This window comes from Vidua chalybeata, chromosome 3 (genome assembly GCF_026979565.1).
Source record: "Vidua chalybeata isolate OUT-0048 chromosome 3, bVidCha1 merged haplotype, whole genome shotgun sequence".
Lineage (NCBI taxonomy): Eukaryota > Metazoa > Chordata > Aves > Passeriformes > Viduidae > Vidua > Vidua chalybeata.
The window spans coordinates 12,984,887-12,998,874 of record NC_071532.1 but is presented as its reverse complement, the minus strand read 5'-3'; the positions used below and the strand labels follow the sequence as shown (position 1 = coordinate 12,998,874).

Below are 13,988 nucleotides of genomic sequence, written 5' to 3'. Positions count from 1 at the left end.
TCTTTTTAAAATTAATTAATTCAAGGATATAAGAATCCATAGCTATCATTCTCTTTCCCTGCTATCAGTAATATATAATAGGAAATAAAATGGATGAGATCTTGTTTCAGATGTGGAAGACTGCTGACCTCTTGAGGGTGAAAAAGATGATGTTCACCCTAAAATGCTGCATTGACCTTTAACAATGATAAGAATGTGAAATCCAGTCTACTTGCTTGGCTGTGGTACTGCTTTCTGTAGCAACCTGTGTCTCAGATGAAAGCCTAGGACAATACTGTTATATAAGGGGTGTTGCAGGATATTACTGATTCTGAAAAAGAAATAAAATCTTAAATATGTAAATTTTATTTTTAGGGTCTTCATGTTGCTTTCTTGCATTGGCCAAAGATCGCTTAGCAACAGTGGTGTTTTAGAAAGTTTACTTAATCTCCTGGATAACCTGCTGTCACCACTGCAACCTCATTTACCTGTGCACAGAAGAACTGAAGGTAGCCTTCTAATTTGGGAGATTATTTTCATATTCATTATAAACTAGAAAATTGAGAGACTAACTCACAATTTTTGGTGTATTAAAAGAAGAAATTGCTTGTTTACTATATTTCTAAAACACAATTGTTTTTTAAAATGTGATTAATCTTCTTGTTCTTTAGGTGCTAAAAGAGATTCCTTCCCCCACCCCATTAAAACTGAGCAAAATCTATTTGATTATTTATAATGCAGCTAGGAAGCCTTGGCAGAGAGGGGGGAACATTCAAGGTATAGACAGCTCTAGTGAATGACTTTGGAATTTAATGGTTTGGAGAGAAATGCACCTTTTTGCTCACGAGATCCTCTCTAAGTTTCAAGTTTTTGAGGTGAAACCAATAAGAGGACAAGTTTGTTATGTGTATCTGCATGGTTTCTGCAAGATACACAGAGTTTGTTCTTGTGGGACTTTTTGTAATTACAAGGAATTTACATTTTTTTGATCCTAAAAATTGACTGAAATTATATCCTGCAAACTTTATTTTCTTTGAGTGCTCTCTTAACTACCCCAAGGTTGACACAAATTCTTATTTTTGAAAACATCACATCCTAGGCTACTTCATTTGTTATGTACAGGTAGCAAAGCATTATAGAAGATAAGTTGCTTAAAATTCTTAGTCATGTGAGGTCTGTGAAGTGCCAGCTGAGACTCTGTCCTTAGTTTTTCCTTGTGTCCTGATGTTAACAGACCTACAGCTGGTGTCAGGAGCTGTCCTATTGCTTCCCACTATCTACCATGTGCTTTCTCTATTGGGGCCATATCCTGCTATAGTCTCTAACTAGTTTGAGGCAAACCCAAGCTTACATCTCCTCTACCTCTGTTTGCACTCTCCCCACAGCTTCCAATTCCTTTCATAGCTCTTGCCTTACTAGTTGTCCTCATGGAGGACTTTAGGAAGCAGAAGTAACTGATACTTCAGAGCTTTATTTGCTGGTCTTCCAGCTTCCTTCCTCCTGGACAGTACAGGTGAGTACTAGGGCAATATTATGTGTGGTGGAAGCATCAGGTATGGCAGAAGAAATTCCTATTTGAGAACTATCACACATAAATCAGGGTCAAAGGGGTGAAAACTTACTGGGGAAAAAGTGAAAAGCAAAGGAAAATCAGAGCAAGAGGTGAGTGTTACGGGTGGAGAGAAAATGTAAACTTTGAGGCCAGAAGAGGAAAAAAGGAATGAGCAAAAGACATTTTGAGGGGGGAGGGAGAGAAGCTTGAGGGTTGTTTTTTTTTTTTTTTTTTTTTTTTTTGAGATAAAAGGAAAATAAATGGTTTTAATAGAAGTATGAAAAGGTATGTACTTCACTCTGCAGCAGGATCCTTGTTTTTTTATTCTTTGATTCTACCAACCAAAAAGGTGTGTAGCAGTCACCAGTGCTCCTCACGTCTGTTCTTGCAATTTAGTCTGTGGTTCCAGTCCAGGAACAGTTCAGGTCCTGTTATGGACCTGTTGGAGTCCTTCCTCTGCCGCCAGGGGCTGGGCTGCTTTCTGTCAGTGTGCTCAGGAAACTGCAATTAACAAGTCAAGCTGCATCCTACTGCTTGGATGCCAGCAGCTACATGTGATTTTGGATGGATCGTTTCTGTGCCTTAGTTTTCTTGTTTGATCTGCATTTAATAATAGTTTGAATTAATTGCAGCTTTTTTGAGGTCCGTGCATGAAAAGCACAGTGTAGTTAAATGTGGCTCAGCAGAGTGCACTGATATGAAAATGTGGGGGTAATCTCTAGGGCTGATGTCTTTGCTGTAATGACATTGTAGAATTGTGCCATTTGCATAATGACTGTAATTAAGTGGTCATTATTTGTAGGTTTCTGGTTTTGTTGAGCGGTCATGAGTTCACTTTGGAACTGTTCATTAGGATTTCCATGTGCACAAAGATTTTTCTTGAATGATGCGCAAAATACGTTTTTTTTCCTTTCTGCTTGTACAAAAATATGGCATTTAAAGTGTGAGACTGAAATAGGCATTAGCCAGTCTTTAGTGCCACCAGTGTGGTTCATCCAGTCTGAAGTCACTCTTGACTTTCCTGCAGCTTATTCAGATAGCTACATGAAGATACACTAATGGAGAAGTCAAGATGGAGGGTATCTCTATGCATGGTTATAACAATCTTATTGGAGCCCTGCTTGATGGACGAATTGCACACTGTAGAATTTGAGATATCTACTTCATGTACTTTAATGCAAGCAGCTGTCATTATGCATTTGGTATTTAGGAAATTTAGACATTAAAATTTTGACTCTTTCTAGGAAAAATGCTGCTTAATTTTTAGCATGAACAGTTGAGATGAAGCTTTTGACATCTGACTTCATCAGACTAAGGAAACTGTGACATTATTCTTTGCACCTAAATTTTATACTGATTTCTCCCCTCATTTATGAGTGGTCAGACTCTAACTCTCCTTTAAAAAGCAAAAAGAGGGGAGTGGAGTCTTTATGGCCTAGTGAAATGTGTGATGTTTGTTATGTCTTCAGAAATTTATTAAGGCGCTGAAATTTGTTTATTTTGAAGGAGTTTTAGATATTCCCATGATCAGTTGGGTTGTAATGCTGGTGTCCAGACTACTGGATTACGTAGCTACTGTTGAAGATGAAGCAGCCACAGCCAAGAAACCTCTGAATGGAAAAGAGAGGGAACGCTTTTTGACAGGTATATTACATTTATTATCAAAACTTGATTCTATGGGTATTGCTCTGGGAGAGCTGTTATTCCTGAAATGCATTTTCTATTCACTTGAAAAAAGAGATTTTAAAAATGCATGTTGTGTTCTTTTTATTTTCATTCTTGTCTGCTTATTTACATCCACATCTCCTTATAAATATAATCTTTCATTGTTTCAAGTGAAAAATGCAAGATTGATTTTAGTTTGTGAAATGTCTGTATATTACCCTGCGACTGGGACTTTACAATTGAAAGTGCACTATGTTGAGACACCTTGTACTGTGAGAAAGGGCCAGCAGTATGATTTCATAAATGTTCTGGTATTTGTATCCACTATTTTAAAATGTGGTTTTTGTCTGGTTTTCATTTATTTTATAATAGTAGTAGTAGTAATAATAATAATGTGTACCATATATTATCATCATCAGTGTTATTATTATTTTGATTAGCTATGGTTTTCTTTTAATATCTTTTCTAAAAATTGAAATAAACCTTTCATGTTATGAAGCTGTTTATCTATTTTTACTTAGGACAGAGTTGCTTCCCTGCTTATATGTTCTAAGAATAATGAAAAAAAGATGGTACCACTGCATTTTACTATCACACAGAAATACTACTATGAGTGGGGATAGTTGAATAATGCCAAGAGTTCCATTTAGCTTGTTTCTTTAGTACTTAGTATATGGAGATGCTAACCATTGAACCATAAAAGCTTTTCTATAGAGTTAAATGATGTTTAATAAGATGGATTAATTTTTAAAATTTTATTTCCATTAGGGAACCAGTGGAGTTTTATCAATAATAGCCTTCACACTCAGAGTCTGAGCAGATCTACTAAAGGCAACAGCAGCCTCGATAGACTGTATTCCCGAAAGATCAGAAAGCAGCTCGTGCATCATAAACAGGTGAATTCCTGCATGGTAGTGGCTATTTTCACAGAAGTGTGTCTCATTTATAGGATATCTCATTTCTTGAAACAACAGCTTTGGCATTGGGACTCATTCAGCCTTGCTTTTGCATAGGTCTGATTCTGTAGCTAAGGGCTGCCTAACTTCTTTGACATTCATCTAAAACCATGGGGCAAGGGATCTGCTAGAAAATCAACTTTGGAGTGTACTGTTGTACTCTGTTGGACAATAAATATAATGTACTTTCTACATAAATCTGAGTACATCTGAGTGCAAGCACCTGCACTATGATTTAAAAGTATTTTAAAAGCTCAAGTTACAGTTTGAACTGAAGATTGCTATCATGTGAACATACTGATCCTTTTAACATCTTATTGCTTAAATTTTCATTTATTCCTATTAACATTTTCTTTTAGCAACTTAACTTATTAAAAGCAAAACAGAAGGCTTTGGTGGAACAGATGGAAAAAGAGAAAATACAAAGCAACAAAGGATCATCATACAAACTTTTAGTAGAACAGGCAAAACTAAAGCAGGCTACTTCAAAGGTATGATGCTCTGAAACTGTAACTGACTTCTTGTCCTTTATGTGAAAAGACCTGTTCCTGCAAAGTCATTTTTGTCTTACTTTGACCTTATTACAAAAAATTGTTTCATCATAGCTGCTACCAAGTATATTCTAATACTGAAAAAAAGCAGCCATCTGGAAACTTATTGCTCTGTGAAAATTAGTTTATTTTCTACAGGATTCTTTTAAGTAGTCATGGCCAAAATTTCTAATAAACTTGTAGCTTTGGGGATGCCAGTCATGTCATTAAACTTTGGATAACATACAGCAATAGAAAGATAAAGTAGTACTTTATATGGCTAGCTTTTATGCATGATGCTCTTCTAGATGCTTTCCTGGTTGAGTAGTCAGAAAATAATCATGCCAATGTCTGTCTTCGTGAACTAATAAATATGACTTTTGAGAATTGTTTTTGAAGTTTGTCATAAGCTCCTTAGCTTCCTGAAGGTACCCACCACTTTAGTTGTGGCATCTTGCAATAAGCCTCAGATATTGAGAGTTGATGATGTAGTTAAAGAATTGTTTTGGCTATGAGAAGAGATGCTGAAATTTAGGGATTTCAGACAACGACAACATGGACTTTGCAGGGTACACAAAAAATGTGTAAATCTTTCCAGTTACTAAACTTAGGTTTCTCTTGAAATATTTACTCCCTAGTTCAAGTAGTATTCATGTCTGTTAGGATGCCTGAAAATAGGTCTGTGGAAGGAAACTAGATGATATTGGACCTTACATACAATCTAAAGGGAAATCTTAAAATTTCTAGTAATTATGGGGGAAAAAAATCACTTGCACAAAAATAAAGCTCCAAGTTTTCACTAACTGTGCTTGTCATGAGCTGTTCTTTCCTGCACTATCCTCTGCTTTATTCCAGCAGGTTATACCAAGGGGGCTGCTCTACTGGTGGCCCCTTGAGACATCTTTAAATGAGTTACTGGCTGAACTGTGCTGACCAGGTGTTTTAAGTTTCACTTTATAGTAGCCATGTTGCATAAAAAAACCATGTTGAACTAAGGATCTTCCCTCTTGTAGTTTCTTGTAGTTAAGGTGTTACTGTAACCTTGATAGTTGCATTTTATGCGTGTTTTGCTATTTCACCTCCTAATCACTTTTAGTTATGACAAGCTGTGAGTGACGTGAAACATGTACTGCATTTAGCAGAAAGTGAAACCTTTGTATTACTAAATAGCTCTTTCTTTGGTCTACTTCAATAGCTACTGCTTAAGTGGATTATGAGAGGCGTTTGTATTACCTGATGACTGCTAGTGTAGCTGATACAATGAGCTGAGCTGCTAAATGAATGCCCTTGGTGGATGAGAGGATTAATAAAAGCACCTTCTTTTCTCCATCACATGTAGGCCCTCTGTCAAAAAGGTTGTAGTTCAGAGCCGTGATCAAAAATCAAACTAGTTCAATTTATGGTGTGAATAATGCATACTTTGTATCATGGCAATATTAAAAAATTTAGAAATTCCTGATGATTTATCAAATGTGAAGAACTGAAAAGCCAGTGTTCTTGTAAAAGTAAAGTTCCATATTGGCTATTTTTATATGCAGTTTGCTTTATGGTAACCTTAGCTTTATGTACAGGTGTGGAAATTTGAAAGAAACTTTGAAAATATGTATTTTCCAATATGTGTTATGGTATACATAAGGCTTAATTGGCACTTCTGCAGAACTGAATTTGATTATGCGTTTGTCATCTGAGATAACATGCTGCCAAAACAAATTTCTGCCAATAAAGCCTTAATTCCATTCCAGATTCTCATATATTTTTAGATTTCCTTCTAGTTTTTTTAAGGAGTTCCACAATCTCTGTTATTGCTACCACACTGGCTCATTGGGAAAGGATTTAGAGGTCAGTTTTAAACTGTAACTGTTTCAAATTTACTTTCTGCAGCACTTCAAGGACTTAATACGCTTGCGTCGAACTGCAGAATGGCCTCGTTCTTCTTTAGATACAGAAGTATCAACAGCAAAGGAAACTCCAGAAATTGAACCACTTCCCTTTACACTGGCACATGAACGTTGCATTTCTGTAGTGCAAAAGCTGGCACTCTTTCTCTTGTCCATGGACTTTACTTGTCATGCAGATTTACTTCTTTTTGTTTGTAAGGTAAACAGAATTTGGAACATCACTATGTAGTGGCAGTAGCAACTACATTAAATTAGTTTTCTATTACTGCTTTTTTGCTTGTGTGATGGTAAGAATTAGCTGCAGCACTAAAATTGCTAATCATTTCTGGTGAAATAGTTTTTCTGATCTGTCACTTTTTGTATGACTTACAATATGGCTGCTTTAAAATTGCATGGAAAAACTAACTTTAGAAAAAAATATATTAATGTAATTACACTCATAAAATTCTAAAGTATGAGCTGGTAAAAATACCTGATTTATTTGTAAGTGAAATCTAATAATCATAGAAAATAAAGTAAAATACTTTTATAGGGTTAACTATGAATAGGCATATATTTATCTTTCTTTTTTTAAATAGGTTCTTGCTAGAATTGCGAATGCTACAAGACCAACAATTCATTTATGTGAAATTGTAAATGAGACTCAATTAGAAAGATTATTGCTGCTTCTTGTTGGAACTGACTTCAACAGAGGAGATATCTCTTGGGGAGGAGCATGGGCTCAGTATTCTCTGACTTGTATGCTACAGGATATTCTAGCAGGTCTGTTTTAAGATCTTATTCTTCAGAAAATATCTTGCACTTGAATCTTTCTTCCTTTAGTATTTTGGGGAGAAGTTTATCACTATGTTAATCTGCTGACACAGTCTAAATTATTAAAAAAAACCCCAAAAATCATAGTGTTTAGGTTAGTGTGTAAAAATATGATTTAAAATTGCGATTAGAGTGACTTGTGCATGGAAAAGTTCATTTTTATGTGACCCTGATTATTTGAAAATTATTCAAAACACTTCCCCTTAAAGAAATAGCCCCCAGAGGATTTAGAGTTAGATGACAAAATGACAGTTGGCGTAGACACTGGGATGTTAATTTGTAATGGGAATAAAGTTTGAATAGAAGTTGTCTGCTTAATTTAATACCTAGGAGAGTTGTTGGCACCTATAGCAGCTGAAGCTATGGAAGAAAGTGCTTTGGGAGAAGATGCTGGAGCTTCAGCTGGAGATTCTGATGACTCTCTCCAACAGTCCACAGTTCAGTTAGTGGAAACCATAGATGAGCCTTTGACACATGACATCACAGGTAAATTAGTCCATAATTCTGTATATGTGTATTTATTGAAAAGAGTAAAAAAAAAAAATTGACTCATCTATCAAGGTATCAGTAAAAGACTTTTTGGTGATAGCATAAATAATTTCTGATACTATAGGTAGATTGAGTAATTAAGTTAGTTTTACATCTGGCAAGTAAAAAATTGTTATTTTTCCTATTATTTTTAAAAAGGCAGCTTGATTGCATATTTTAACTTCTCCCACAAAGATTTAATATTAAAAAGCTTAAAATTATCTGTTAAGTATATTATACATCCTTGTTCTATAATTTTTACTTGCTAGTGTTAATGCTCTTTTAATGATTCAAGGTGCTCCACCCTTGTCATCATTGGAAAAAGATAAGGACATTGATCTTGAATTACTGCAAGACCTGATGGAAGTTGATATTGATCCTTTGGATATTGATTTGGAAAAAGATCCCCTTGCAGCCAAAGTCTTCAAGGTATGTCACACCTAAATTCTCAGGATAACCTTTACATGTGAGATAGAAAAATCCTTACTCTCTTACACTGCTTCAGTAGTGTAAGTAGAGCTGCTGCTGGTTTTTTATGATGTTTAATGTGGAATGACAGAAAAGAATGTAAATATTTACATCTCAGTTGGCCACAGAATATTTTACTTTTGCATGAAGGTACTTGTGTAAACAAGAGGTTCTGAGTTTACTCACACTTTAGCATGTGTTGAAGACAACAAAAGCATAATAGAAAAACAAGATCTAGTCTTGTCCTTTTTATTAAGAACAGAGCACCATTTCTGTGACTGATATTAAGATGAGTTTATGTTGTTAGTTGTATATATGCATATAGTTTATATATATAGTATAGTAGTATATATAGTATACAATAGTATATATAGTTTTTATATTGTATTTAAAAAAGGAAGCCAGCAGTAGATTGTGCTCAGGTTGGCTTCAGACTATGAAGAGAAGCAACTCACTTCAAAATTTACTTCTGGGGAAAAACAAAATTACTAAGTACTTTTATACTTAAAATTAAGGCTAAATATACATATGTTGTACAAATACAATGTTCACAATGTCTATGAAAAACCAAAAAATATTTAGACTTTAAAGAAACACACTGTTCATAATGAAGTATTGAGTCTCTTTTCTCTGTTTAGAAGGATGACATTTGGGGTTTTTCCATGCCTCTCACTATTGACTTAAACCTCTCGTTTGAATTAACCTAAATTATCTGTCTCACCACTTGCTCAGAAAACACTGAAGTTTTTTGCTGTATTCCCTCATATGTCCTTCCACTCATTACCTGTCACATAAAGATTTTTTTCTTTAAATCTCAGTCTACTATCAAAAATTACACTTACTGCTGAATTTCTGTGTTACTGATGTTTCTTGCCTTTATTCTATCATGTCATGTAGCAGTACTAGTAGCTTTATCCAAGATACCTTTATTGTCTTACCTACTTTAATGTCTGCAAAAAACCTGCCATAAAACTATGCCTTCATTCTTCATCCTTCTTAATATTTGCTTCCATATCTGTAAAATGGCAGTTGGTATTGGATCTCACCATTAAAAAGACCAGCATATGCAAATTGCCTTTGTGAAGTGTTACATTACTTTTTTCCTTGTGATCCATATGCTTTCTTAATTATGACACAAGTAGAGATTACTCAACTGTTTCTTTTTCAGAGCCCAGTACAAATAGTCCCTGAGCCTCACTGAGGCTTCAAGGTACTTAATTAGTACAGTTAATAGTATAGTATAGTATTCTGTCTTGATAAATAGCTCCTCAAAATATCTGTGTAATATTCTACTTCCACATTTACAATATGTTACAAATGTGGGGAGAAAAAATGATGACAACATTTTCAAATTGGCTTGAATCTTTGAGGCAGGTAACTACATTGCTGGATTTTGACAATCACTAAGGATTTAATAGCTTATACTGCAGTAAGAATTGAAACAATTTTCTAAAGCTATTGGAACTGATATTCTGGTTTTAATTTTTTTTTTAACTTCAAAGTTTGTTGTTAGTCATTAAAAACTTTTGGCAATCCAAAGACTTGCTGTTTATTGTTTTTCTTTGGTTGTTTTTTTTGTTTGTTTGTTTTTTAAGCCTATAAGTAGCACCTGGTATGATTACTGGGGTGCTGAATATGGCACCTACAATTACAATCCTTACATTGGTGGTGTTGGAATTCCAGTTGCAAAACCACCTGTAACTACAGAGAAAAATGGATCACAAACTGTCAGCATATCAGTCTCTCAAGGTAAGCAATGAATTGAAGTTCTGTTTGTGGTCTCTTTTCTGTAATACTGTATTTGACACCTTAGGATAAGAAATTATTTTAGCAATATCTATGTATTTTAAGAGGAAAGAATTACATTTTATGTATACCACATTTTTTTTCCTGTAGTAACTGAGAGAATGTGAAACGTACATTTAATGTGAAACTTATATTTAAAAAAGCTCAACATAGCAGAAAATCTCATTTTGTAACATTTTGGAATGCACTTATAGGCAGTTTTAAATCTTTCCTGTTTTCTCGGGAAATTTTGGAAGCTCTTTCCTAGTTGGCTCTACCCCAAAGGAGTGAAGTGGCACACGTTTCATTTGTAGGAGTACTACTTTTCTTTTGCCACACTTGGAAAAAACAACTTTTTGGTTCTCATTTGAGAGCTATTGCCTTAGGAAAAAATTACTTGAACACATGCAGATTGCCATGTATGATAGCAAAGTGAGTGTGGAAAGAAATATGGGTGTGTTTCAGAGAAATACAGTATTTTAATAACTATGTATTTCAGGTCTGTAAGAATGTTATAGAAAGTTAGAGGAACAAGTTAAAGGTGAAATGAACTCAGTTGTTCAGAACATGGTGCTGATACACCAAGGTTATGGGTCCAGTCCCTGTATGCACCATTCTCTCAGGAGCTGGATTTGACCATCCTTGTGGTCCCCTCTAATTAAGAAAATTCTGTGATTCTGTAATTATGTATATCCTTGATATACTCAGCTTTACCTTCTTTGTTGCCTTTGGTAGCTTTAGATGCACGTCTTGAAGTTGGACTTGAGCAGCAGGCTGAGCTGATGCTGAAAATGATGTCCACACTGGAGGCTGATTCCATTCTACAAGCATTAACAAACACATCTCCTACATGTAACTACATGTTGTCAAATCATTCTCTTCACATAATGATCATGATGCTTTGAAGTTTGTAGTAATGTTTTCTGTAGTCAGTAGCTTGAGAAAAAGTTACATTTTGCTTGAGTTTTCTTATTAGGCTGTACTTTAGAGATAGTTTTTTATTCAGATTTTTGAATAATTTACATGACTGTATTTAAGACATTTTGTGAAACAGTCAACTATGCATGTGGATTATGCTACAAAGAAGGGAAAAATTTCAGTTTTAGGTCTAGATTCAAGTGAACATTAAACTTCCTGTGTGAAGCTTCATTCTTGGTGTTTGAAAGCTCTTTGCATTTGACAGTTGCACCTACTAAATGATGAAAATGAAAATACTTGAATACAATATTGAACTCATATGTTCCATGAGCTTTATGTTTAAAAAGATACTCAGTGTTTTACTTTTGAACCTTTTTTCAGTGAGTTGTGCTGCCCATCTTGTTAAAATGTGTCTCTTTGTAGCCCTCCGGGTACTTTAATGTGCATACAGTCATTGGTTGAGTATGTAGTGATGGAGTAGGTTTAGTGATATCTTCAGACTTTATTCTCTGGAAGCTCATTATTGTCTGCAACTGTTGCACTGTAATGTGTGAAAGAGATGTTCCAGTTGTCTGTCTTGCCATTGTGTTACCAGGACACTGCTGTAATAGCTGAGAAAATGTATTTGTGTGGATTCAGTTCCAAACAGTTTTACTGAAGATGGAAATGTCTTATATTCAAGTATGACACAACTATGGCATTTAGTAGTCCAACTCAACTGAACACTATGTTCAAGATGTTATTTTAAATTATAAAAAAGTGTCTTTCATTTATGTATAAAATGCAAGGAAATATTTATGAAATTACTTCTGACAACTTTTCAGAGTAATTAATGGGGGGATGGTGCCCTGTTTTGTTTTCTAGTGACACAGTCTCCCAGTGGCACAGATGATTCATTGCTGAGGGGATTACATGCTGCAAACCAAAATGCCCAGCTGATTGTGCAGTTGTCATCTATACCTATGCTGAGTGCATGCTTCAACAAACTCTTTTCCATGCTACAAGTCCACCATGTTCAGGTAGAGAATTTTAAATTTTTAATGTTCTGATAGTATTTATTTCTGAATTTGAGAGTTGTTTTCCTCTACTTCTTGCTACTTAGGATTCAAGTATTCTGTTAGGTTATGTGTTTCATTGCTTATGAATATGTCATGGACAAGAGTACTGATAATGTAATAAAAAAAGCGCTGAAAGCCTTTGTGAAAGCAGACATTACTTGTTACAGTGGAAAACTGGTGTACATTTTCATATTTAAAAACAAGTTTGTATGCCCACTGAATGATAATTATTTGCTTATTAATGAAAAATGTCACTAAGTGACACTTAATGACAAATGGAGATTAGTGGAGGTTTTCAAAATCCAGTTGAGTAAACCCCCAGGCGACGGAGTCTGATATCTGGCATTTCTTTGAGCAGTTTGGATTGGATAACTTGCAAAGGTTCCTTCCAGTCTGAATTATCCAATGATCCTGTATGGTAATAGCAAATTTAAAAGTTTGCTTTTTGAAAAGTCATTGGTTTAGCAATACTTTTCTTGATATACAAGAAGGCAGACATCTAATCACTATATATATATAGCACACATGGCATTCGAGGAATGCCATGCATGCTATATATATAATGATTAGATGTTTGCCTGCCTGATATTTTGATAGAGTGACTGATTCCATCCCTCAGTTGTTCTTTGAATATCTCATCCAAAATACAGTTTCTTGTGTAAACATCCTTGATGCTTCCCCAGAATATCTAAAGAGTTATTTTCCTTGGGGGAATTATTCAGAGTAAGCATCAGTGTCTCTGAGGTTTCTCATTCGATAAATGGGCCTTTTGAATAATTTGGTTGACTGGAAAACATCACTTCAATAACATTACAAAAGCTTCCATACAAACCTGTAAACTTACCTGTATGCGTTACAGTTATAATGTGCCATTGTAAGGTTATGATAAGGGTATTTCTGAACAGTGTATAAAGCTGCATTTTTCTTAACACAAGTTTGAAGAAGCTTCTTGAGAGAAACTATTTGGAAGAAATCAATTACAAAATACAATAGCAGAAGCATTTGCTAGTTAGGCTGAATTTGCCTTGAATATTATGTTTAGTAGAATTTTCAAATCCAGTAAAGGAGACAGAGAGAGCGTGTGTGTGCAGTGAAACAATAGCAGCTGAGAATCAGCTTTTAAAAGCCTAGATCAGGCTTTTAAAATTAAAACTTTGATGCTCTGGGTTTCTGAGTTTGGTCTCACAGTGGATTTTTCCCCCTTTCTTTCAGCTTGAATCCCTATTGCAGCTATGGCTCACATTAAGCCTGAATTCCAGCTCCTCTGGAAGTAAAGATAGCGGTGCTGATATTTTCCTTTATAATGCTAACCGAATACCTGTTGTTTCCCTGAACCAAGGTAAAATACATTAAAAAGGGGAAACAAGTGTGGGTTTGTTTTTTTTTTAAATACTCAATTTCTCCTAATAAACAAAAAGTATTGCAGTAAATATTTTTTGCAAGATCAGTGCTGAGATAATTTCTGTGTTCTTATAAAGAACTCTTTGGTCTTAGTTTCTTCTTAAAGTGGAAAATACATTGCTAGTGTGTAACTGAGAGTTGATTTGTTCAATTTTTATAAAGTTATTAGAAATCAAATGGTAAAATTTGTGGTTCTTAACTCATAATTATTCCCAAGAGGACTCATTAAAATACACTTCTTAGTCTGAGATGAACTGTGGAACTGTATGCATTTCTCTGACGAATTTCATCTCCTTTATATTATCCTATGATCCCTCCCTTAATAAAGGGGTCAGCAGAATGGGAAAGCTCCCTTACTATTGAGCATCAGATTACTAATCTAGTATAAAGATACGCTGATTTTTTTTCTTGCAATATGTTATACTATATAATTAAGA

General features: G+C 34.8%; 1 protein-coding gene across 6 annotated transcripts in view; it reads left to right on the top strand.

The window, feature by feature from the left end:
- The window catches only part of BIRC6 (baculoviral IAP repeat containing 6), a 173,217-nt gene that overhangs the window by 63,245 nt on the left and 95,984 nt on the right, over positions 1-13,988 (top strand). For all 6 annotated transcript variants that reach the window (XM_053939829.1, XM_053939826.1, XM_053939831.1 and 3 more), the window contains exons 31-42: positions 355-488; positions 3,038-3,175; positions 3,965-4,092; positions 4,512-4,643; positions 6,564-6,779; positions 7,159-7,342; positions 7,724-7,879; positions 8,217-8,350; positions 9,985-10,138; positions 10,910-11,026; positions 11,957-12,111; positions 13,363-13,489. In XM_053939829.1, coding sequence (XP_053795804.1) covers positions 355-488; positions 3,038-3,175; positions 3,965-4,092; positions 4,512-4,643; positions 6,564-6,779; positions 7,159-7,342; positions 7,724-7,879; positions 8,217-8,350; positions 9,985-10,138; positions 10,910-11,026; positions 11,957-12,111; positions 13,363-13,489 — 1,775 coding nt within the window. The remainder of the gene's footprint in view (positions 1-354; positions 489-3,037; positions 3,176-3,964; positions 4,093-4,511; positions 4,644-6,563; positions 6,780-7,158; positions 7,343-7,723; positions 7,880-8,216; positions 8,351-9,984; positions 10,139-10,909; positions 11,027-11,956; positions 12,112-13,362; positions 13,490-13,988) is intronic.